At 41.9% G+C, this 25,233-nt stretch overlaps 1 protein-coding gene across 1 annotated transcript; it reads right to left on the bottom strand.

Moving 5' to 3' along the window:
• LOC120477599 (mucin-2) lies at positions 1 to 25,233 on the bottom strand. Its single transcript, XM_089131863.1, has 14 exons — positions 25,088 to 25,233; positions 24,893 to 25,007; positions 20,058 to 20,274; positions 19,846 to 19,974; positions 19,620 to 19,737; positions 16,523 to 16,661; positions 16,155 to 16,265; positions 15,878 to 16,057; positions 15,436 to 15,675; positions 15,200 to 15,356; positions 14,961 to 15,089; positions 1,877 to 2,027; positions 1,739 to 1,782; positions 1 to 326 (listed from the first exon to the last, which is right to left on the bottom strand). Exons 1-14 carry the CDS (start codon positions 25,231 to 25,233, stop codon positions 1 to 3), a joined length of 2,202 nt encoding a protein of 733 aa, XP_088987989.1.

The following is a 25,233-nucleotide window of genomic DNA, read 5'->3' as shown; positions in this document are numbered from 1 at the left end:
TTACTCGTAGGGGAACTCTGGACTGTTTGTGTTGTAACCTTTGGTGTAAATATGCTTGTTGAAGAAACCGAAGGCATGGCAGAAATTATTGTGGAAGTTGCTGCTGTGGTTGTTGATATGCTTATTCTTGTGAATGAAATATTGCTTGTTGATGTTATAGTTGGTGGTGTAGGCATGCTGTTTGAAAATGTTGGTGAAGGTGTACCAGCAGAATGTGTTGAATAATCTTTTGTGATACTTGTAACAGAAGTCAAACCTGCTGGTGTCATATTTGGTGGTAGATGTATGCTTGTTGTTGACATTGTTGTAGCAGCTGTACTTAAGGACTGTGTTGTGCTGTTTCCACAGTTTTCATCACAACAGAATGCTCTAATCTCATAATCATAGCATTGCTGTGCAAGGCCTTGGTGTTTGTTCAAGCAAACTAGTCCATCTTTCATATTGCATTTCACAACCTGGCCAAGCTGTGAAAGAGGAACTTCAGGATAACGTTTTGCACGGCATTCTACTTCCTTTATTGCTGAACATATCCTAGGATACGTTTCAGTTATTTTTTCAATAGGTACGACTTCACCACCTCCAGGACCTTTTGTTGGGGTACCAAAGTCCTTCCAATCTGACCAATGGCAAATACATCCAGGGTTAGGAGTAAGAGTGGTTGTTTTCAATGTTGTGGATGTTGGAGAAGCTGTTGAAGCACTTGTAGTAAATGCTTTTGTTGACAGAGGTGTTGATTTGCTAGTAACAGTGTAGGATTTTTGAACTGTTTGTGGTATAGGCGTGCTAATTGACAAACTTGGTGAAGGTGTAGAAGTAGAAGTTGTTGTTTTTGGAGTTGTAGATATGCTTGTAGTAGTGGTGAATGTACTGAATGAAAATGCGGTCTTTGTTGGAACAGTTTCCACAGTGTATTTGGCTGCAACAGTTGTCTCTGGAATAATGTATTCAAAATTAAAATATTTAATGTAATCAGAACACTTGATTATACAAAGATAATTACAATTACACTTTATGACACTTTAAAAATCATTTAGCTGTTTGCTGCAATGAATTGCAAACAGTGATGCAGCATCTGCTTTCTCAATCCTCAGGATTGGTGAATGACTCACAAACACTGTACGGTACATTTTAAGGAACCATTTGTCCATTTTACTGTCAAAATGTAGGCTCACTTTTGGCCAGCATTACACGCATCACACGCATGACCAGCGTCGGCCAATAGTGAGCCTACGTTCTAACGTACAACCCAGAAGCGCTGTGCTGTTACACTACGTTCCTCCACCAATCACTCAGAGGCACACACAGAAGAAAATGAATAGTTATGAATATGAATATTAATATGAATAGTTCTGAAAAGTTGCCAACCTTTTAACTCACGGAGACATATAACTATATAAAGACTAAAAACTTTTGGTACTTGAGAAGACAGTAGTATAATAGTTACCTGTTGTTTTACTGGAGAAGTCAAATGTAGGAATTGAACTATAGGTTGTTGATGGATGAGATGTTTGACAAGTGTATGAATCTTTTTTAATTATTCCTTGTTCTTCACAGACAGCTGTCATGCAGCTGCCAAGTCCATCTGTAGTATTGTATATTGTAACACCATATGGATATTTTTTCCCTTTGAATATGCAGGTGCATGCTGCAAATTTAGGAATAAAGACATTTACTCAACCAGTAAAGTGCCTAATTAAAGATAGAAGAAAACAGAAGTGTAAATATTTTTTTTTCTTACCTGTTGCATTGTATTTGCAGTTGATATCCATGGAATCGCAATAGCTATAGAATAAACCATTTTAAAATTAAAACTATATTTTATGACAGTGGGCTGAAATTCATGCAATGAAATTCATGACATAAAATGAAAGCATACCATTCTTGACAGTTTTCTGTTGAAGGAACTCTCTCATGATTCCTGTAATGTTCCCCCTTGTTATCATAGCACCCACATTGCTCACTTTTAACACATTTCATTGTATCTTCATCAAAGTAAGGATTTCCAGAGGGACATTTGGGGTAACAACCTTATAAAATAAGGAAAAATGTGCAAAAAAAATACAAAACAGAGAATTAATTATGTTACCTCTATGTGACATAGATTGCTAGGCAGGGGCACTGTAAGGCTGATCGGGCCCCAAATTATTTTATATATATTATAAAATGTATGCTTTAAATTTAAATTTGCTGTTTGTTTAAATTTAAATTTATTGTATTAAAGTCGCCCAAAGGAGCAATTTTCTCAAATAAGACAATCTAGGCTAATATGCTTTATTTATTTTTTTACCACATTCTGTATGTGAAAAAAGAAAGAGTATTTCTTGCTAGCACAGGACAATACTGAAAATGAAAATATCTCAACAGGAAAATACTGACAATGAAAATTTCTCAAGCATCTTTGGCCAAAAAATATTTAAGGGCAAGGGGGTGACATTTCTTGCAGAATGCACACAGTGTACACATAGACTGTTTGGTTGAACAAAATAATTAAGAGGACATTTACATTTTTATGTGCCCTTTCTGAAATCCATGTTTATGGTAAGCACACATGCTGTGGGCTTCGTACCCTTTCTTTGTGGCTCAGACCCTGATGGGCTGAGGTGCGGTCGTAGATGGCCATCCAGCCCAAGGGATCAGGAGAGGTCATCTCGATTGGCACATCAATTGCCACAAATTGATGGCTGTTTGTCTGACCCTTAAAGGGTTAGTTCACCCAAAAATGAAAATTCTGTCAGTATTTACTCACCCTCATGTTGTTCCAACCCCGTAAGACCTTCGTTCATCTTCGGAACACAAATTAAGATATTTAAGATATTAAGATCGCTCCTGCATACAGTCCATAGGCTTCTTGAGGGACTGGCTCTTGCTGTCCTCGAAAAGTCATTAAAGACATCGTTAAAATAGTCCAAGTGACTACAGGGGCTCAATCTTAAGTTTATCAAACGACGAGAACACTTTTGTGCGCAAAAAAACAACAAACATAACGACTTTATTTCAACTATTCGTTTATTTCTCCCTCTGCGCGAGTCAGGTTACTAGTTTAATAGCGTAAGCTTCTGTTATTGTACGTCACACGCATCACACGCATCACACACACATGACCAGCGTCGGCCAATAGTGAGCCTACGTGTGACGTAGCTCTACGCAATCACACTACGTTAACTGACTTACAGGCTCATGGAGAAGGAAGTGAATAGTTGAAATAAAGTCGTTATTTTTGTTGTTTTTTTGCGCACAAAAGTGTTCTCGTCGTTTGATAAACTTAAGATTGAGCCCCTGTAGTCACTTGGACTATTTTAACGATGTCTTTAATGACTTTTCGGGACAGCAAGAGCCAGTCCCTTAAGAAGCCTTTGGACTGTATGCAGGAGCGATCTTATTATGTTAAATATCTTAATTTGTGTTCCGAAGATGAACGAAGGTCTTACGGGGTTGGAACAACATGAGGGTGAGTAAATACAGACAGAATTTTCATTTTTGGGTGAACTAACCCTTTAACTTCCTCCAAAAGTTAAGGGGCTACTATATCCTAGTGCAGGTGAGCAACACTATGGTAGTTGCCTACATAAATCTGAACAGGATAGCACAGCAGGTTCTGCTTTGGACTCAGGACAAGTTCCTGTCCCTCAGGCTGATTTACACCCCTGGGAAATTCAATGTGGGACAGACTTTCTTTCAGGCTGTGACACACAGGGAATGTAAACATCCCCCTGAGGACCATGGAGAGATCCCAAATAGGAACCGAAGGTGGGCATGGTGGATTCATCCTTCTGGCTCCTCTCAGGAAGCGGATGACCAGCTCGTTCCGTCCTAGCGACCGGCCTTGTTTCGACTCAGTGAACGCTGCAACGGCCGCCACGTAAACTTTAAGCGTGGAATGGGACCTGCCTTTATCCAACAGCTCTTGAAGTAAACCGAGCACCTGCGAGACCTCACCCGTACAGTCCAAATTTCTGTCGGTGCACCATTTGGAGAACACAGACCATTTAGATGCATAGAGCTGTCTCATAGAGGGAGCTCTGGACATCGTGATGGTGTTCATCTGATCAACACCTTCTGGCAGGACAACAGGTATCCGTTGATTAACCATACGTTCAGAGATCAGCGCTCTGATCGGGATGCCAGATTGAGCTGCAAGGCTCGCGGGGCTATGAGGAGCACCGGTTGGTGCGATTCCATGATTCTCTTCATTACCTGTGGTAACACTGAGATTGTAGGGAAAGCGTACAGAGGGCGGCTCGGCCAGAATTGGGCCAGCATGTCCTTGTTCTTCGAGAAGAACACTGGGCAATGAACGTTCCATTTCCAGACAGTTTATGTGAAGGCGTTTCTCTCGGTCTGACCACAGGCCAAAGACCGGTCTGCCCTCGAAAAAGCCGCCCCAACCTGAGTTAGAGGCGTCTGTGGAGATGACTTTTCGGTGAGAAATCACTCCCATAGTCACCCCCTGATGGTACCAATTAGCTGCTAACCAGGGCTGCAGAGCTGAAATGCAGCACTGAGACACTCTGATCCACTTGTAGCCACGCGTCCATCCTTGGTGAGGTATGTGGGTGTTCAACCAGTGTTGTAAGGGGCGCATGTGCAGTAAGCTCAGCTGAAGCACTGCTGCAGCTGAGGCCATACAGCCCAGCATCCTCTGAAATGTTTTCAGGATGGCCGTGAGACCCAAGCTTTCTAAATGACTGAGGAGCATAGTTCTGTGACATACTGTGCTAAACTGTGCTCCGACTGTGCTTAAATCAGCGAATCGTCCAAATAGTTCAGAATTCGCACACCCTGATTTTTCAAGGGGGCAAGTGCCATGTCCATGCACTTTGTGAATGTACGGGGTGCCAGGGACAGGCCGAACAGGAGGACGGTATACTGATATAGCTGGCCGTCAAAGGCGAATCTCAAGAATGGCCTGTGACGGCGTATAATCTGAATCTGAAAATAAGCGTCTTTCAGATCGAGAGATATAAACCAGTCTCTGTCAGAATCTGTCTGGTTGTGATCATTTTGAACGGTCTTCTCATGAGAACTTTGTTCAAAAATCTCAGATCTAAGATAGGTCTCAGACCAGGTTCTCAGTCCTTCTTGGGTACGAGAAAATAATGACTGTAAAAGCCTGACTTGCTCAGAGAAGGCGGTACCGGTTCTATGGCCCCTTTGCACAGCAGTTTGGCTATTTCTGCGTGGAGTAGATGTGCTACTTCTCCATTCATTGTTGACTCGGTCCGTGCAACGAAATGCGGGGGACGGTGAGTGATCTGATGTGCATTGCCTTATTGTGCTTAGCACTCACTCTGAAACCCCCGAAATTGCTTCCCATGCTTTTGCATGTGTAGCCAAGGGGAGAATGGTCTCCAGGTCCTGATCGCCACACACTGTAGGCTTGGGGAACTGAACCGGAGATGTGGGTGCAGCGTGCGCGCCCTCTGTGCTTGAACAAAGCAACTTTCTGACAGCCGCTTTCGGCTGATTCATCTGTAATGATCTGATTACACCGAATGGGGAGCATTTGAAGTGCAAGCTGCATTTGAGGCGGAGCGATTGGCAGTAAGCGCAAGCACTCATGAGGTATGAGTAGGGATGGGTACCGAAACCCGGTATTAAACGGGCCCCGGTGCTGAATTTTGAAAGACCGCTGTATCGATAAGCTCGGACGTTATCGGTTCTGCTGTCGGTACTGTAGAAATTATTTATCATTTATTTAAAGACGTTATCTTGAACATGTTTATATCGCCAGTGTGACGCTGTGCGGAGAAACAGAGCTGAGGCTGGGTCCAAACGCAGTGTAGCTTTATTAAACAAACTTGAAACAAGACACAAAACTAGAAGCAGGACTCGAGAAACTTGAGAGCACCAACGTAACACACATAAATTCAACAACCAACAAAGACAGGGCAGAAACACAGGGCTTAAATAATCAAGGACAAACGAGCTAGACAAGATAACAAGGGGGCGTGAGAAATGAGAAACACCTGGGATGAATAATAGACGGGCAATAACTAATAACGAAAACACACAAAATCACTTTGTGACATAGCCTCCCCCCTATGGGCGGCTCCCGACGCTCACACAAACATCAAAAAGTTCAGGAGGGCGGTGAAGCGGAGACAGTCTTGGGGGAGGGACGGAGGGCCAGGCCCGTGCAGGGGAACAGGACCAGGAGGTAGCCAAGGCGGGCCTGGGCCGCAGAGCATGGGCCTACCAGACTGGGCCGGAGACCAAGGCGGAGCAGGACGAGGCGGAGGCCAGGGCGGAGCAGGACGAGGCAGAGGCCAGGGCGGAGCAGGACGAGAAGGCGGCCAGGGCGGAGCAGGACGTGAAGGCGGCCAGGGCGGAGCAGGACGTGAAGGCGGCCAGGGCGGAGCAGGACTTGATGGCGGCCAGGGCGGAGCAGGACGTGATGGCGCCCAGGGCGGAGCAGGCTCAGGCAGAGACGAGGGCGGAGCAGACTCAGGCAGAGACGAGGGCGGAGCAGACTCAGGTGCGGTCCATGTCAGTGCCGCCTCCATGGCCTCCACAGAGTACCTACTGCCCCCCCCAAAAAAAATACTTGGGGAAATTCACGGGAGGAACCTCTGGGTGGTGAACGGGTACAGGAAAGGCCTCCCGGAGCTTGAAGGGTGCAGGCAGAGCGAGGCGCAGAGGCGGGACCGGCAGAGCGAGGCGCAGAGGCGGGGCCGGCAGAGCGAGGCGCAGAGGCGGGGCCGGCAGAGCGAGGCGCAGAGGCGGGGCCGGCAGAGCGAGGCGCAGAGGCGGGGCCGGCGGGGCGAGGCGCAGAGGCGGGGCCAGCGGGGCGAGAAGCCTGGGCACGCTCACCGGGGCCTGGCGAACCAAACGAGTCCTCCTTCTCCTCCTCCTGCGGCGGCGCGTCACAGGGCTAGACACACTCGCTGGGCTGGACAACTCACTCACTTGAACTGGAGGTGCAGCGCTCACTTGAAGAGGAGATGCAGCGCTCACTTGAAGAGGAGATGCAGCGCTCACTTGAAGAGGAGATTCAGCGCTCACTTGAAGAGGAGATTCAGCGCTCACTTGAAGAGGAGATGCAGCGCTCACTTGAAGAGGAGATTCAGCGCTCACTTGAAGAGGAGATGCAGCGCTCACTTGAAGAGGAGATTCAGCGCTCACTTGAAGAGGAGATTCAGCGCTCACTTGAAGAGGAGATTCAGCGCTCACTTGAAGAGGAGATTCACTCACTTGAACAGGAGACTCGCTCACTTGAACTGAAGATTCGGCACTCACTTGAACTGAAGACTCAGCCCTCACTTGAACTGGAGATTCATCCACTTGAACAGGAGATTCATCCACTTGAACAGGATCACTCACTTGAACTGAAGATTCACTCACTTGAACCGGAGACTCATCCACTTGAACTGGAGATTCATCCACTTGAACTGGAGATTCATCCACTTGAACAGGAGATTCCCTCGCGGGGCTCACGTGAATCGAGAGTTTGGCTGGGCTGACGTGAAGCGCGGGCTCGGCTGGGCTGACGTGAGTCGCGGGCTCGTCAATGCACGTGAAGCGCGGGCTCGTCGTGACTGACGTGAACCAGCGGTGAAGACGACGAGGGCTTCGCGGGTAAAGTACACTCGGCAGGTGTCGAGTAGAATAAGCGCGCAGTAGTGAAGAGGTCCTGCAAGGAACAAGCCCGAGCGACATACCCGTCAAGAGTCCAGTTGGCAAGGTCCCGCGGCATCCATCGAGCGATCTCATAATCCAGCCCATTCAGAAACAGGCCTATGAGCTGGATATCATCTAGCGCTCCCACACTGCAAATGGACAGGAACTCCTTCGCGTACCTTTGGACAGACCGGCCCTCTTGCAAGACTGGCGACAGGTATTCTGTCATAGCCCGGTTGCTGACGACTGCTGGACCCATATTGAGGTTGGTTGTTCTGTGACGCTGTGCGGAGAAACAGAGCTGAGGCTGGGTCCAAACGCAGTGTAGCTTTATTAAACAAACTTGAAACAAGACACAAAACTAGAAGCAGGACTCGAGAAACTTGAGAGCACCAACGTAACACACATAAATTCAACAACCAACAAAGACAGGGCAGAAACACAGGGCTTAAATAATCAAGGACAAACGAGCTAGACAAGATAACAAGGGGGCGTGAGAAATGAGAAACACCTGGGATAAATAATAGACGGGCAATAACTAATAACGAAAACACACAAAATCACTTCGTGACAGCCAGCCTTTTCTATATATAAACTATATTTTAATTAAACCATTTGTCTGTGATGCAAATTTGAAATTCGCAGTTCAGCAGAGAGAGAGAGAGAAGAGAGAGAGCGATCTCTCACGCAAAGACAGCACGCGCAACACGACAGCCCTGCTTAATGAGTGACAATGAGGACAGAACTAAACATTCAACGTGGTTACACTTTAGATGTGGGATATTATTCTAATATATTTTGTATTTCGGCTTCCAAAGATTATAAAAAGAAGATATTTGAGATAAAACCGTTAAAAAACAAGACGCATGATCTGTCCAGCTTAACTTCCTTTACTTCACAGCACTGCTGAGCGCTGTCAGTTCTTCCTAAAACCCAAACGTACCGTCAGAATCAGCACGATCGGCGATTGTTGCAAAATGCTGTCTTCTACTGTTGCAAGATAAAAAAATGGCTATTAAAAACACAAAAGCCTGCGCAAGAGCCTGTTCACAAGGTGGTGCGCGCTCCGAAACGGACTGTAACAAGACAAGAAAAGTAGCCTATACTTTGGGCTTCGTGTGTCCTCCTTAAAGGGTAACTAAACCCCTGGTCAGAGCCTGACTCCACCCACTAGCAATATTTGAAAAATGCTGAAAAAATGGGCAGACCCCAGCGGGGCTAGGGGGCGTGCACCTGAGACCCGCCGTGAGTGACAGCTGCTGTCAGACTCTAAAATAGAGCGAGACTAGTCTGGAGTGACTCAATAGCTGCCTTTGCAACAGAGCGGCCATTTGAAGTCGAGGACTTTTCTCCCTCACCTTCACCTTCACCTGAAGTGGATGAGGGTGAATTGTATGTAGACACAGGGCCAAATCCATTCGAGCTGCTGGCTCAAACTGCGGTCTTAACTCCCGCATCGCGACCGGCATCTGATGAGTTATGTCGTTGAGTTGATCTCAATAGCGCACGCTATTGATATTATGCCGCTATATGAAAAAATCCAGCAAAATGCACCGGCTCGTTTGTCGACCCTAGAGGATTAACTTTATCCTAACCATAAATTGTGATTAAAATATCCATGATCACTCACATCAAGACGCCGCTGCGGTGGAGGAGTCCATGCAGGACGAGCAGTGTTTGGCACTGCGTGTGGAGAAGCCCATGTCCACCTCTATTCCGTTACTATCCTGATCACTGTACTAAACACTGATAAATCTATGCTAACTTGAAGCTATCCTAACTGTACTATGCTACTAGCTACACAAAATAATCTAAATTATCTATATAATGCTATGCTAAATAGATGCAACAATACTCTATCCTGGTCGTTTTCAAAAATAATCTAAATAACTATATAAATGCTATGCTAACTAGATGCTATTATATGCTATAGTATCCTGATCGTTTTCAATATTCATAAATCCAACTCCTGACTCGCTACAGTAGTTTTGACGGAACCAGATGCTTTTATACCAGGGGCTGCCAAGGGCGTGGTGAGCTCGCACCAAGGGTGTGACAGAGTGCGTCTGAGAGTTCGCTATGTCAGCAAGTACCCCTACTGCAGGAGCTTTCCGTTTAACCTGAAGAGGGCAGCACTCAGACGTTTTTACACCATATATTTGAAAATCAAAACACTTTATACTCAATTGTCAAAAAATGTACTCGAATCAATGAACAGCATTTATGAAGCTCCATTCTTACAGATCATTAACTAAAAAAAGTTGTTTTGGTGTTTAGTTACCCTTTAACTATCAAATATACATACAAATGTCAAAATGACCAGCTCTGAGATTCGCTTAAACACAGTTTATTCACTTAAACACAATTATGTCTTAAATGGACGTAAATAATAGGGAGAAATTGATGGTGCTTCAGTTACCGGTTACCGATTAGATTTGCTCTCGGTCTTAAAGGGGCAGCAGTCTAATAGCCTAAACCTGCTGACGATTCAGCCATTAATGCAAATCAAACAACAAAAGGCAGAAAAAATCACTCACAGCTTTTGAATAAGTAACTTTAGATTTAATAAGCATTAATCTATCTATGATAAACTATACAGTGCTATTTTATATTTGATTACTAAATTAGGTTTCTTTTCGGACAGAAACAATTACCTGAAAAGATATGTTAGTACACCTTCCTGAAATTAATGCACTTTTGTAAATAATTTGTATCTTTGATTGATTTTATTCTTGTGTTTTTACTTGTTTTTTTTCTTATGTGTCCTTTTTGTATATAAAACAAAAAAGCCTGCACATTGCTGCATAACAAAAATATATTTTTCTTCGTTTTGCTTTTTCTATTTTACATTTCAAAATATAGAGTTTAATTATGTTCTTAATTCTTAAAAAAAAAAAAAAAAAAAAACACCAAAAAGAACCGATAAGAATACCGTTAAAGTACCGGATCAATAAGCGGTATCGGTAAGAGTAGTAATACCGATAAAACCTTAACGATACCCATCCCTAGGTATGAGTGTAATACAAATACGGTGGCTCGCTGACAGTAATGGCACACTGTTTCATACATGATGGCCCGGTTACCTTGAATTGGGAACCAGAAATTACAGTCTTTATGAGATTTCTGTGGGTTCGGCGGTTGTGTGCAGGTGAGAGGGTAATGTTACCAGCTTGTTGGCTGCTAAATACTCTCTTGCAGTAGCCTACTGTGAGGGGACTGACAAAGTGTGACGTTTTGACGGCAGTCCGGGCGCAGCAGGACTCAACCGTCTTTTTTCCCCTAATATTAGGAGGGCATCGCTTGCTCAGACTTCAGTGCAATCCTCAGCTTGTGACGGCTGTCTGAGCGCAACCTAGGATGGCTGCCCTGTCGTCACTGCGAAGAGGCAGACTTGGCTGGACGCTGAGTAGAACTCCAAGCAGGTGGCTTGTCACATAAGCAGCCAGTGGCTGAACTCGAGTGTCATGGCAGAAACAGATTCATGGCCTGCGAGCGTGTTGAGGAAAGTGGCGTCAGCCAGAGGTGCCTTCTCTGTGACAGTGAGCACAGCCATGCATCTGCCGATGGCCTGTGCTGCAGTCTTACTGGTGCGAAGGGAGAGATCTGTCACGCTCCTCAGATTGACGACAGCAGCTGGATCTGAGACCTTCTCGTTCCATTCGTGGAGGACGTCGGCTTGGAGGATTTGGAGAATGGCCATTGAGCGCAGGTCAGAAGCAGCTTGTATGGTGGGAGAGAAGGTGCGGCTGACTACTGCTGACGTGGTCCTGCAGGCTTTTGACGGGAAGGCAGACTTTGAGGGCCATGCACTGGAGGGTGGGCAAAGGTGCGCTGCGACTGCCTCTTCTACTTGGGGAAGTGTACCCCTTCTCAGCAGCGCCATCCATGTGGGAGAACGTCACGGAGATACTGGTGTGGAGTCTCGCAGAGAACGGTGCATTCCATTATTTTGAAAGCTCTATGTGGAGCTCCGGCAAGAAGGGTGAAGGCCTTGATGCAGCTGGCTGATGACGGCGTTGGAGAAAACATCCACCAAGACGATTAGGCGCGGGCTCCTTGGGCGGTGACTGACGCTGTCGACGGCCTCAAAGGAGCATTTCACCCATTGCAACATTAATCTTTATTGAAAGTGGATCATATATGTAGTCTAAATGTAAAAGAATTTTTAAATTTGGTGCCCTCTTGACCGAGAAAAGACAGAAAATAACCAAGGGGCGCCTATATATGAAAAAACTACATGTCCCACAATGCACAGCTCCGCAAGCCACACCCACTAATCCGGAACAGCCTGTCTATGGGAACAGCGCAAACAGAGAATTCACTCTTCCGTCTACAAGGCTAACATTAGCTGTCACCGGAGTTTGAAATTCATTTCACAGAAAATGTCTACTTGGCTGTGGCGAGCAGGACGATCGAGGGCGAGGGATGTAACTTAAGAGGACGGCGCTCCGCGCGAGGCCGGTGGTGTGAGTTATAACAGAGACTGATAATGAAAGACACCTGTGAGGCGCGCCGGTCTTGCGTCTCTCATGGAGAAACAAAAGCATAAAACGGGGTGCGAAGACAGCAGATCGAGAGAGAAACAGGCCTGATTTTATTTTGTGTTTTGTTTCTGTTGTGTGTAACGTTACAGCAGTCGCCAATGAGGGGCTGCTGGCTTATAATTTCGTTTTGTATTTGTTCATTTTACTATTAAAATGCTTAAATGTTCGCCGGTTCCTGTCTCCTTCTTCCCACAACAACAAACCCTAACGTTACATTGGCAAACTCATTAGTGAATTACTCCTCATTTGTATTTATTTCTGTTTGGTGAATTTATGAATGATACCTGGATGTTTGGTCAGGCGAAACTATCACAACACAAACGTCCGTGTGCTCGTCTGATTCAGAGATTTCCTCCAGGAGAAATTGCCATCGTTGAAATTCTCTGCAGCAGACGGGCTGTGTCCGTAGGCCGTAGCACTCAGCGAGAGTACAGGCAACAGCAATCCGCCCAGCGCCAGAGTCAGTGCGGGGTCCTCGACCGCGACAGGCCGCCGCCTCGGCGTCTCCTGCTCCTCCATCAGCCTCAGCTACTCTAAACTATACTGCGACTCGTAAAGATAACCACGAACATCGGATTCGAGCTGCAGAATTTCAAAATCCTCTTCTTCCATATCATGTTTAGTTTCTTCCATCATTGTCATAACTTACTATCTCCACAGTGCTAGTTAGCTTAGCTTCCAAACAAGATGGCGGATATTGATTTCAGTTACTGTTGTGAAGTGAAGTCCCACCCACTGATCTGTAATAGGCTTGTAGGGTGAGTGGGTCCAACACCCTGGAATAATAATGAGCTAATGTATGTAGTTCTAAAGATTTTAATGTAATATGACTTCCTGCTTATTGTGACGCAAAATGACGATTTTTACGTCACGATAAGCAGGAAGTAAAACACTTAAATCCTTATTTCTCCCATCTCAGGGGAAAATAAGGGAATAAACCATGACCATTCAAAAATATGACTGGGTTTCTAAAGATACAAAGCTTAATGCAAATGGGTGAAGTGACCCTTTAAAGGGTTAGTTCACCCAAAAATGAAAATTCTGTTAGTATTTACTCACCCTCATGTTGTTTCAAACCTCTATGTGTTTATTTGTTCTGCTGAACAAAAAGGAAGATATTTGGAAGAATGTTTTAATCAAACAGATCTCATTCCCCATTGACTACCATAGTATGTATTTTTTCCTACTATGATAGTCAATGGGGAATGTTTGATTAAAACATTCTTCCAAATATCTTCCTTTGTGTTCAGCAGAACAAATAAACACATAGAGGTTTGAAACAACATGAGGGTGAGTAAATACTGACAGAATTTTCATTTTTGGGTGAACTAACCCTTTAACAAGGAGGTGCATCAGTTCAACGTCCACACCAGAACGCGTACGTCCGGACTCCTGGATCTTAGAGGAGTAGGACTGTAGAGAACCAGGCCATTCTTCACAGTCCGAGGCCAGTATAGTGCAGCTGTTGCCAGCGGAGCCCCCATTCGCCTCGTCCTCTGAAGCTGGAAGTTGACATCTGCGCGTCTTGAGGGAGTTGAACACACGCGTTCTTTTAGAGAGAAGTGTGTGTCACAACGGCGAGCACACACACAGTAAAATCCAATAGCAGAAAAAGGATATGTCGCTGGACATCGTTGCTTGCATGGAAGGCTTGAAGGGGGCGAGAAACCGACCGGCTTCCTCAGGCGCTTTCCTCTGCTTGCAGTTGCTGTTTCAACTGTGGCGGCTTCTCTCTAGATCCATCGGTACGAAGAGCTTTGCTGAAGAGATGAAAATTGGGGAAGCAGCCGACAAACCGTGCTTTTATAAGCTAATCCACACCCACTTGAGTGGGCTGTGATAAGCAGTGGGTGCGAAGCGCCTCCATTGGGCATGACGTCATGCCAGGCTCAGTGGTTCGCTGCTGCAGTTGCCGCAGAGCAGCCAATGAGCATGCTAGACAGCCTGATCTAGGTCTGATAGCTGCTGCAATTCATTGACAAAGAATACAAAATTAAGGATAATTTTTGGCGTCAATATCTTGAGAAAAGATGACTTTACCCTGTAGCGTAAGCTAAACTTACGCAATACGAGAGAACCTCTTGTAAGTGAACCAGAGGAGCAAAGAAATGAATGAGACTAAATGCAGACAAATCAAATGAAAACCTAAACAATGTGAGCGAGGCTATATTAGTCAAATTAGAAAATGAAGTTGTAGGTTGTGTTTGAATAATTACGTATCTTATTTAGCTGAGGTAAATAAAACGCAATATTCACGTATCCTAGTTCAATTTAAATATAAAAAGGCTAATTTTCGCGCTTCAGGGCAGTGACGAGTATGTTACATGTCGTCCAGTGGTCATCCAGACACCCTACGCACAAACTTAAGCAATGGCCCTGAACAGTGGTTTAATGTCAACATAGTGTCAATAACAACCTTCACCACACAACATAGTTACAGCAACCTTTTGGCTTTATTGTTTAAAAGTTGTTAGAAGGTTGGTTACATTGTGCCAACATTCTGTGTTTGCTGGGTATCTCTCTTTATTGGATTTGATAGATACAAACGTTATGAACAAAAATTAATTTTACTAATAGTGTTCTTTCTGTTTTTCTTTAAAACATTTATAGCTAGATCAATATCTTTATTGTGATTTCTTTTGTCCTATATAATTATGTAGAGAACATCTGTTGTTCATGACAATCCTAGTCCTACACAACAATATCCCTCACATTATCTGCCTGAACCCCAACACACCTTTTTGGATTAAAAAAAGTGTTTTTGTTGTTGTTTTTCAGTCAAGTTATCATTTTGTTTACCTTCAAGTGCTAGTATCTGACTTGAGCACTGCCCAGTTGGATTTCTGCAGGTTTGCATACAGGGAGCTCCGCAAGGTTTGTAATGCCACTCACATTCATCCAAAGGGTTGTAATAATCACAGAACAACGCTGTAAGAAAAAAAAAAAGAAAGAAAAATAAAAATATTTTGTGCTGGTCTCTTTTATATAATTTGTTTTCAGTTAATCAAATTAAACTGAGAAAATGATCAGTGACTCACGGCATATTTTAGGGGTTCTCCAGGCAATACAGGTTCCAGCCTCATTACAGGCTTGTGCATAGGCTGTAATAGCAGCACACAAACAGTCACGATCCCCACCGCTATCACAAGCACATGAGTCTCTCACACAAGCATTATAAAAATGACTGGGATCCACCTTAATGAGACAAATATAATTAGATTATCTATACAAAAACAAATGGGTTTTGTACAAGCTCACTATGCTGTTAACTTACTTGAGAATGACATGTTGTAAAAACTTGACTTGTAATGATACTACATTGTTTCTGAGCCCATGATTCCCTGTAAGGGTTATTTGAGCAAGGATTTCTAATTTTCATAGCAACAGGACAGCTAGAGGACTCTTTCCAATCATTTCCAAAGTCCAAGGGTTCAATTACCACCTCCTGACTTCTCAACATGAATTCGTTGTTTGCATTCCCATCATAGTTCCCACAAAGACCACAAACAGTACCCTGTGATGGAACAAACTACATATTAACTAACACATATATCAAAAACATCCAATAACTTTTCAAGACAGCTAATTCTAACAATAAACTGTAAACTGTAATCTCTGAGGAATATATATTTTTGTACAGTAGTCTCTGAGGGAGTCATTCAGTTATTCAGTCATTGACTCTAAATGTATTTAAAATTGTTATTTATTATTCTCACCTTAAAGTTCGGACTGAGTTTGATGAAGATATTTGTCCTTTGATCCCACATGACAATTAGACCATTATTTGCCTCAATGACCATGTAAATTCCTCTTATCAAAATTTGATAAGGAATGTCCACCCCCTCATCTCTATGAATAATCTGATAGCCCGTCTCTGTCAATTTAATCTCCTTGTTCTAAAAGAGTAAAATATGTTTATTTATCAACCACATGTGATCTGTTCATAAATATATGTATTAAGAAATATAACTGCATAAATCCAAGGACTCTCACCCCAATGAAGACTCTGACAGCCTTAGAGCAAGTGGTGCCAGTAGTTCCACATGGTATGTTTTCAGTGAAAACACTGAAAGTAGCACTTGCATTGGTACGACCACAATAATCCTGTATAAATCACACAAATTTGTCTCTGTGTTTATATTAATACTGATTATCTTTTTTCTTACAGTTATTTTTATTAATAACATTAGGCAAATCCCTGGACTAAGCTTGGGGTCTGTCAGTTAGTTTCAATAGTTGCACCAACAGTTCAATTGCAAATATATTTAGTATGATGGTTATTATTAGTATTTTATGAATTTTATTGTAAACAAATGAAACCAAAGTGTATTGTGTTTTGTATAGATTTATTGTGTACTTACTCTGATTAATGTGTATCCGCAGTCTCCATCAAAAGTGTATCTTTTCCCATCAAATGTAATGTAATGGCCATCTCCATAAACTGTGCAGGTTCCATGGCACAGGTTTTTGGTACATTGCCATTTCCTACCTTTACAGGTACTGCACATACAGATAATTCTTGATGTAAGTATTCCGTAAGTATTATGCAAGTTCAATGTATTGATTAACTTTCAAAGTACAGCACACTTCTCACAAACCCATCAACCAGACTGAGCCAACAAGTACTCGTTAAGTAAGATCTGGGGTTCGAGCCTTCTGACACCCAAAGAGAAACGCGCACGTGATTGGACAGAAAGTGAGGCTTCATTTGTCATCGATCACGTGACTCTGGGAAACCAATACACACCCCGAAACGGGGCTTCAATAGAAATTGCGTTGCATTTGCGATATGCATATCGAAGCTTCAGTGTCATATGTAACATAACTAGCATCTGGATCCCACTCTCCTTCCTTTACTTTTGTTACTTTTGTCATTACAAAAAACAGAGGTTTTACGGGCTTGGAACGACATGAGGGTGAGTAATTAATGACATAGTTATCATATTTGGGTGAACTAACCCTTTAAAGATGCATTTGCATAATATAAAAGAAACCAAGCTTTCCGTAGAACAAACAAAACAAATTTACACATTTTAAAGAGTATCTTACAAACAAATGGAGTTGTTAACTGTCATTCAATGACAGCTGTCAGTGTGAAAACTGTGAAAAGATGTTTTTGGTACATTTTGGACACAGAAGGACCACCTCTCGTCGAGGAGCAATCATGTGGGACTTAAATATGCCATAGAGGGATATATAAAAGATTCTAAAATAAATATGGTGGATAGCATGGAAGCGAGGGTTTACAGATCACAATGCAAGCAGGAGAAGCCTCATGTTATGGTCGTCACAGATGACAACATCCAAGATCAACACTGTTCATATGGGTAAGATTAAATTAATTTACATTTAATCAGTTTAATATGAAGAAGCACTGAATTGTAGCCCAGTCTGTATATGACGTGAGAACAGTTAGATATTTAGGTTTGTACCTTAGCATGGACTCACTAACTTTATTAAATTAATGAGATTATGACAACCAGAAAATAAACGTATTCGTCTTCATTTGGGATTGGGGTTGAATCCTTAGGGAACCAGGTTACTGCACCCACATCGAAAGGAGACATTTTGTTCTGTCTTGAATGGGTTTAGGAAATGGAATAAAATAAATTCCATTGCCAATCATCCCGGGATACATGGAATCAGTGTTACAAGTGTAACAGAGGCCAGCTAGTTGTTGCTGTGCAAGTAAACCTCACTTCTTTAGCCTCCTACATTGATTATATTGGTGCCGTGACCCAGGTGGGAGTGAGCTTTAGGGGTGTGGGTGTAATGGAGGGTATAGTCTTTATCCTCCACGTTAGAGCGCTGGAGACCCGGGTTCAAGGCCCGTGCAGAGCGGGGCGAGTAGGACCTGGGTGAGGGGTTACACAAGTACCCCAGGCACATCATTTTACTATTTTTGACATCAAACCGATAAGAGCTTCGGATCTTCCAATGATTCTCTATGGCGCTGAAACCTAAAGGCTTCCAAGTTCCGGTCCCCGTGCAACTGATACTCAACTGCCATTGGCTCATCTGCGTTCGAGTGGAGGGGCTTACCGATAGGTCAATTTGTTTAATTTATTCAAAGTTTCAAAAAGCTTAGTTTCTCCCATTCCCAGTGAGCTTTTATGTTGGATGCTGAGGTTTTATAAGGTCGGATAGAATCTACGATCTCTGAACCAGTTTCTTTCCTGCCATCCATCGTTGTAATACAACGTCTTTTCCACCAACCGGCAACCCGGTTTGTCGGAATACTATTGGGTAAATTGGCAGTGGACGGTATCACACAGACCAAAACAAAAGGAAACATTCTGATCCGGAACGGATTCAAAAGTAGGAGACAAAAAAAATGAAGGTAGTGAACCAGGGCCTGAAATTAACACCCGACCACCTGCCAAATGCGGGTGAATTTTTCCATTGGCGGGTAACATTGTCAATCTACCTGCCACATTGGCGGGTAGCCAATGAGAATTGAGTGATTCATTAGGATTTTTACATTTCAACAAGTTCGCCATTGCGTTTGACTTTAGCTAAAATGTGGCGGCACATTACTGGGGTAAAGAGGCCAGCTGAAACAAACAACCAACAAAAAGATGAGGATGAAAAAAATAAAAGTAAAAGAAGACATTTTAATACAAAGTGGACAATTGGCGGCAATGGCAAGGTTCGTGAGCGGCTGATTTATGACAGCGACTGTTGTTTCGGAACGTTCATGCGATCAGAAGAAGACGAGGCCCTTTTCTGACTACATTTGGATGTGCGAGTATTAAACTGTTGGTGAGATGGGATGAGATAATGTAACGCTGACGTAGCCTACAGTACAATGACAGTTGCACAGATGTGTGTGCGTGTGCAACTGTGCATGTTGGGAGTTGGGAACCAGTGAGAAAATATCCGGTAACGTTACCCGGTAACTTTACCAGTAATAACAATATTAATTTAGTTCATAGTTAACGGTTCCTGAACGCTGTAACTAAAAGCTGTCAGGATCTGTCTACGTGACTAATCAGCCATCAACACAGCCGCGTGTGATATGTTTACATACGAGCTGCTGCGGTAGGTCTATCTGTTGAGTATATACTATATAGCCTATAGGCCTATATGTTGTGTGAGTATCAAAATCAATGAATTAAAAGATTTTTTTTAAAATGTATGTTCTTAGAGTTATTATTATTACTTGACAGCACTTAAATGTGTATTCTTACAAGTGAAAGAACAATATTGTGAAATTCCCATTTTTTTCACCTTTATATAAAGGTGAAAAAAAAATAAAACAGGAATTTCACAATATTGTTCTTTTTACCAGCCATTTTTTGGCTGAGGCAAAATATGAGGCAAAAAAAAAAAAGTGGCTGGTAAAAAGTCTCTGTGGCAGGTGAATTTTTAAATTCACCTGCCACAGTGGCCGGTGGCCGAAAAAGTTAATTTCAGGCCCTGTAGTGAACTGAAGGTTTACATAAAATATATATTCACCATTCTTTACAGTTACTTCTGTAAGTTTGTCCAGGTTTGTATATTATTCCATTTTGGATGCAGGGACACTGATTCTTGGCAATACAGCCTCTACCGGTGAGGTCATCAAACAGGTATCCTATAAAAAAACATATAATGCTGCCATTTGCTTTATGTGGAAGTAATTTTGCATTTGAATGAAAAAAAGGTACAATCTGACAACTGTACATTTAAAATCAGATTATACCTGCAGGACAGAAACACCCATCTATACAGTGGTCCTTACAAATATGACCTCTGTCAGGGTTTGAACAAGTGTTACTACAAGGGTTTCCACATTCTTGGTGCACCATATTGTGGTAAGGACATGATTTACCTGAAGAGATATACAATGTTAATACCATTCACACTTCAACTTAAAACAGAGTTGGAACAGACTGCTGAACAGTTTTAACTTACCACAGAACTGCTGAGTCCCCCACGAGTCAGGTGTTCCACCTGCCTGTTTACATTGGCGAGAGTATTCTGAGATGGTTCTGCAAAGACAAAAGGATCTGGTCCTGTTGGTGCAGTAGCACATGTCCAATTCACAGGCTTTGATGAAGAAGTCGAGGGGTACGAGGTCCTTACAGCTATCAAAAGGTGGGCCTGAGAGCAGCTGCTCACATACTGATGTCTAGAAAAAGCGTGACGATATGTTGAAATACACAATGAGCAACATAAACATCTGGGCTAAGCATTTGGTAAAGACAAGGTATCATAAATAGTGGTGCTCAACTTCATAGAGATTAATTGTGCTTATCTACAATGCAATTTCATGCTTCCAGTGAACATTTTTTAGATGGTATTACATACTTCTTCTTTCAGACCGTTTAGAGAACATTTAAGAACATTTAGAGAACAAATAAAACATTCTCTTAGTTATTGTCTCTAACGTTCGCATAACCAAGAAAATTACAGAATAAATAAGAGAATGGGAGGCTCTCATCTTACACACTTTTAATCCTTTCATATGTTGTCAAAGGGTCGGCCAAACATGGAAATTTAGGCTTTTAACATTTCTCATTGGTAAACATGCAAAACCATCTCTTTATGTTTTAATATGTTTCTCAAACAAAACTCTTAAATATCTCTAATTGTTTATAACGCGCTTCACATTAGCAATGGTAGATAACTGAATTTCAAGTTTGTGAGATATACAGCACTCGTTTTGGGTCACTATCATTCCGTTTGCAATGTATGTAAGCTTGTGCCTGCCACAGAATAATAAATAAAAATGGTTATCACGACTTATCTCATAATTCCGACTTTTTTTTTGAAATTACAAGTTTACATCTCAAAATTCTGACTTTTTTCTTAGAATTGCGTGATATAAACTTACAATTGTGAGTTTTAAAGTCATAATTGTGAGATATAAACTCGCAATTTTGAGTTTTAAAGTCAGAATTGAGGTATAAATGTAACAGATGTAAGCCAGCTGTGTGTATAAACCAATCGCCTGGCCTCAGAATGGGTCAAGGAGGACCGTTTACATTTAGTGCCCTGACCCAGATGGGAGTGAGGATTGGGGGGTGAGTGGAACAGACGTAGGCCAGTGAAGGAAGTGGTTGCATTATACACTGTCCTATCATTCGCCAGAGGAGAAGTGGCCCTCAAATATTATTGATCTGCTTGCATTGACACCATTATATGCGAAATAAAGTAAACTAGACGATGACATCACTGTTTTCTCCCGAGAGGCTATAAATGGACTAAATTAATAACTTTTTTACAACAAAAATTAATCATCACTGAACCTACTTAAACTGGACTGTGATGCTATTTTCTTTCAGATCTGCTGAAACAATCTATGTTGCATTTATTTTCTTGTTATCACTGTAAAGCTGCATTGACACAATCTGAATTGTAAAAAGCGCTATATAAATAAAGGTGACTTGACTAGATAATTGTTAGTTTATGTCACGCAATTCTGAGAAAGAAGTAAGAATTGTGAGATGTAAACTAGCAATTGTGAGAAAAAAAGTCAGATAAAAAAATTAACAGTCTCAATTACCTTTTTGATTTTTTTATTCAGTGGCGGAAACAAGCATCCATATGCCATAGCAAAGTTCTTAACAACAGCATAAATGTAAATTCTGTTCTGTGTGGTTTGGTCTGGAAATTATCTGACTAACCAGCCACTGACCAGATTTGTAGGAAAAACTTAAAGAAAAAACATTAATGTCACATTCAAAATGCTGTGGACAGTGTAACGGGTACATTTTAAATATAATAAAATAAATCTAGATTTGCTTAAAAATGGTTAACAATTAACCAGAATATTTTTTTTTCTTAACTGGTGCTATAGGGTCACGCTTCATTGTGCCATGTTTCATTACCTATAAGGCTAATAAAGCTGCCACAGGGGAAGAAAAATAGCAAGAACAAAGACAATAACAAAACAAAAGTAATGTAACAAAAAAAAAATTACGTTTTCTAATAGTGAAGACACGCACACAAAGAACTTACCATTTTTTTGCATGCCTTTGTTGAACTGATCTGTTCCATGCAACCCTCTGTTGAACTATCCATCTTTACAAAGTGTCCATAGCCATTTACAGATCTGTCTGAGTTTCACATAATTATGCATGTAAAACATATTTTAGACTTGTTGTTTTGTATAAAACTCATTGTTAAGTATCAGGTTATGCAACTATGTAATGAATATATATATATATATATACACACACACACACACACACACACACACACACACAGTTGTATTCAACCCCCATTGCAAATCAGGGTTATTGACACAAATTACAACTTAAAATTACATTTTTAATGACTTCTGCAGTTTCAAAATGATTAAACTCCCAAAAAGGAATCACTCGAAAAAAGCACAAATAAAAATCTGCAAAACAGGTGTTGTCTCAAGCACACATGATGCAACTAATCAAGGGCTTCATTAGTTGCACCAGATGTCCTTGAGCTAGAACACATGAAATATCTGAACTGGCTAGGATTGTTGAGTGTCACGTTTGACTGCATTGCTGCATCCCAATTCGCATACTATCCGTCCTAAATAGTATTCGAAAATAGAATTAGTGCGTCCCAAACCGTAGTATGTTGAAATGAGTGTTTCAAAGATACCCGGATGGTCTACTTTTTCCAGAATCCGAAGTGTAGATCGATGCACACGCTTACGGCTGATATTGCCCACAACCTATTGCGCATTGGACGAGGATTCGGTTAGAGAACTACAAACACAAGTAAAAAGTGTTAAAAAAAACTACAGACACGGAGGTTGCGCGAGTCCCGTGGTTATGTTGAGAGGTTTAGATAAAGAGGTTTGAGTGATTAATTATCACTATCTAATCTAACGAAAATAATTTATTCAATGTTCTCCACACATTATATTGCATCTGCAGCAGCATTGTGAACTTTTGTAAGGATGCGTACCCAGATAGCAAACTGACATTGAATCAACGTGGAAATATGACATCGAAACAACGTTGATCTGACATTGTTTTGCTCATCGAATTAGCGTTGAACCAACGTCAGATGCGTCATTCTTTCAAAACTAACGGAAAATCAACTTGAAATCAACGCGTTGTTTCAACGTTATGAAAGCAAACCAATTTTCGATTTCATTTAGCTTTGAAGAATGCCGCGTCTGACGTTGGTTCAACGTTAATTCGATGAGCAAATCAACGTTGTTTCAATGTCATGAGAGACGTCGTTTCCACGTTGATTCAATGTCAGTTTGCTGTCTGGGTATAGCCATTACTTTTTAAATGCATCATTATATTCAAACAGCAAAACACAAGGAAAGTATCCGCAGTAAAGACCCACGATTGGCAGATGTACGTGCTCCCGAAACGGTAGAAAATCAAATTAGATTGAATGGAGGATTTTAACTGTGACAAGATGATTGACAGGGCAGTTTATGGTGACAGGATGCACGCAGCACACGACAGAGCTGTCCGTTAAAGATGACGTGATAGTACGTCCCAAAGCTTGCCTACTCTTTTTTTCACAAAAAGAGTACATATTTTTAGGGCGTAGTAAGTAAGCGAATTGGGACGCAGGGCATGTTAGAAATAAGTCAAAAGAATGGCCCAAAAGCTAAGAGAAGATATTATCACCCCTTCACAAAAAGGAACAGGATACAAAATGATAGCGAAGGCACTAAATGTTGGAAACATAGTTTGGAAGTTCAAAGTTAAAGGAACAGTAGTTTATGAAAGTGTGTTACGCAGTGTCCTTTTATTGTGGTCAGCCTAAGGCACACTTGTGCAATAATCATACTGTCTAATCAGCATCTTGATATGCCACAGCTGTGAGTTGGATGGATTGTTTTTGGCAAAGGAGAGGTGCTCACTAACACAAATTTAGACATATTTGTAAACAATATTTGAGAAAAAGTTCATGAAACATGCTCATGAAAAATGGGGGGAAAAACAAAAGTATAGCATTTATAATTTTGTTCAGTGTAACTATGCCACCAAAGTTTTGGTATTCTGTTCTGTGGATCGATGAAACAAAACTGCAGATTTTCAGCCCTATGGATAAGTTGTATGTCTGGAGGAAGAAGAATGAAGCATAATGCTGAAAAGAACACTCTGTAGTTAAGCATGGTGGTGACTAATACTAGAAAATATCATGCCATCAGTGTGGAGGATGAACCATGGGAATAATTGAACCTTCCAACGGGACAATGATCCCAAGCATACCTAAAATTCCACCAAGGCTTGGTTACAGAAAAAGTCCTGGAAGATTCTACAGTGGCCATCACCGTCATCTGACTTAAACCCCTTAGAAAATCTCTGGTGGGATTTGAAGAAGGGGGTTGCACTGTATGCAAACCCAATATTACTGAACTTGAGGCCATTGCTCATGAGGATGGTCATAACAGCAAAAGAGTGTTCTTCTAAGTACTAAAGATGCTTTCCATGAAGGGGTTGAATAATTTTGAGACTGCAGAAGTCCTTAAAGTTGCATTTTGAGTTGAATTTGAGGAAACTTAAAACAGTTCTTGATGAGCATTTTCAATTACTTTTGTTTGATTTGTTCTTTGCAAACAGCTGAAAGTTTTGAGTACTGCACAGTATATGTTTATATATATAAGTAAATAAGTATGTATTTATTACCATGTTTTATGAACCCATTGTGTATATGGATGCCATTGAAGTCTCCACACAAACCGCAGGTCTTATTTTGGTACATCATGTCCAGTTCAACCTGAAAATAAGCAATTACAGCTTCTTTCTTGCTAAACATTTTGGAATTTTGCATATTGATATTCTACTCACTGTGAAAGAGTCATCCTCATTCCATTTGGCCACTAGTCCGAGCTTAGCAGTGACTTTGATGTAAGAGGTACTCTTATCAATAAGAACACCAGAGTGGCGAAAGGGTAGAGTCACCCTAACACAAAACATACATTGACATCACAGCCTTTCAAAAAGTTGCTGTAACTTTCACCCTTGTAAATATATTTTACTTACAGTGATCCATCTATCCTGACAGAGTTTTTGGTGAGCTCCACCACAGTACTTTTCAACTTCATTGTGATGTTAGTGATAGTTGGTTTGTCATTTATCACTTTCCGTCTCATCTGAATGTTGAAATCCTCATTGGTGCTCCCACACAT

Source organism: Pimephales promelas, chromosome 1, assembly GCF_988280905.1.
Source record: "Pimephales promelas chromosome 1, fPimPro1.hap1.1, whole genome shotgun sequence".
Lineage (NCBI taxonomy): Eukaryota > Metazoa > Chordata > Actinopteri > Cypriniformes > Leuciscidae > Pimephales > Pimephales promelas.
This window is presented reverse-complemented; position numbering and strand designations above follow the sequence as displayed.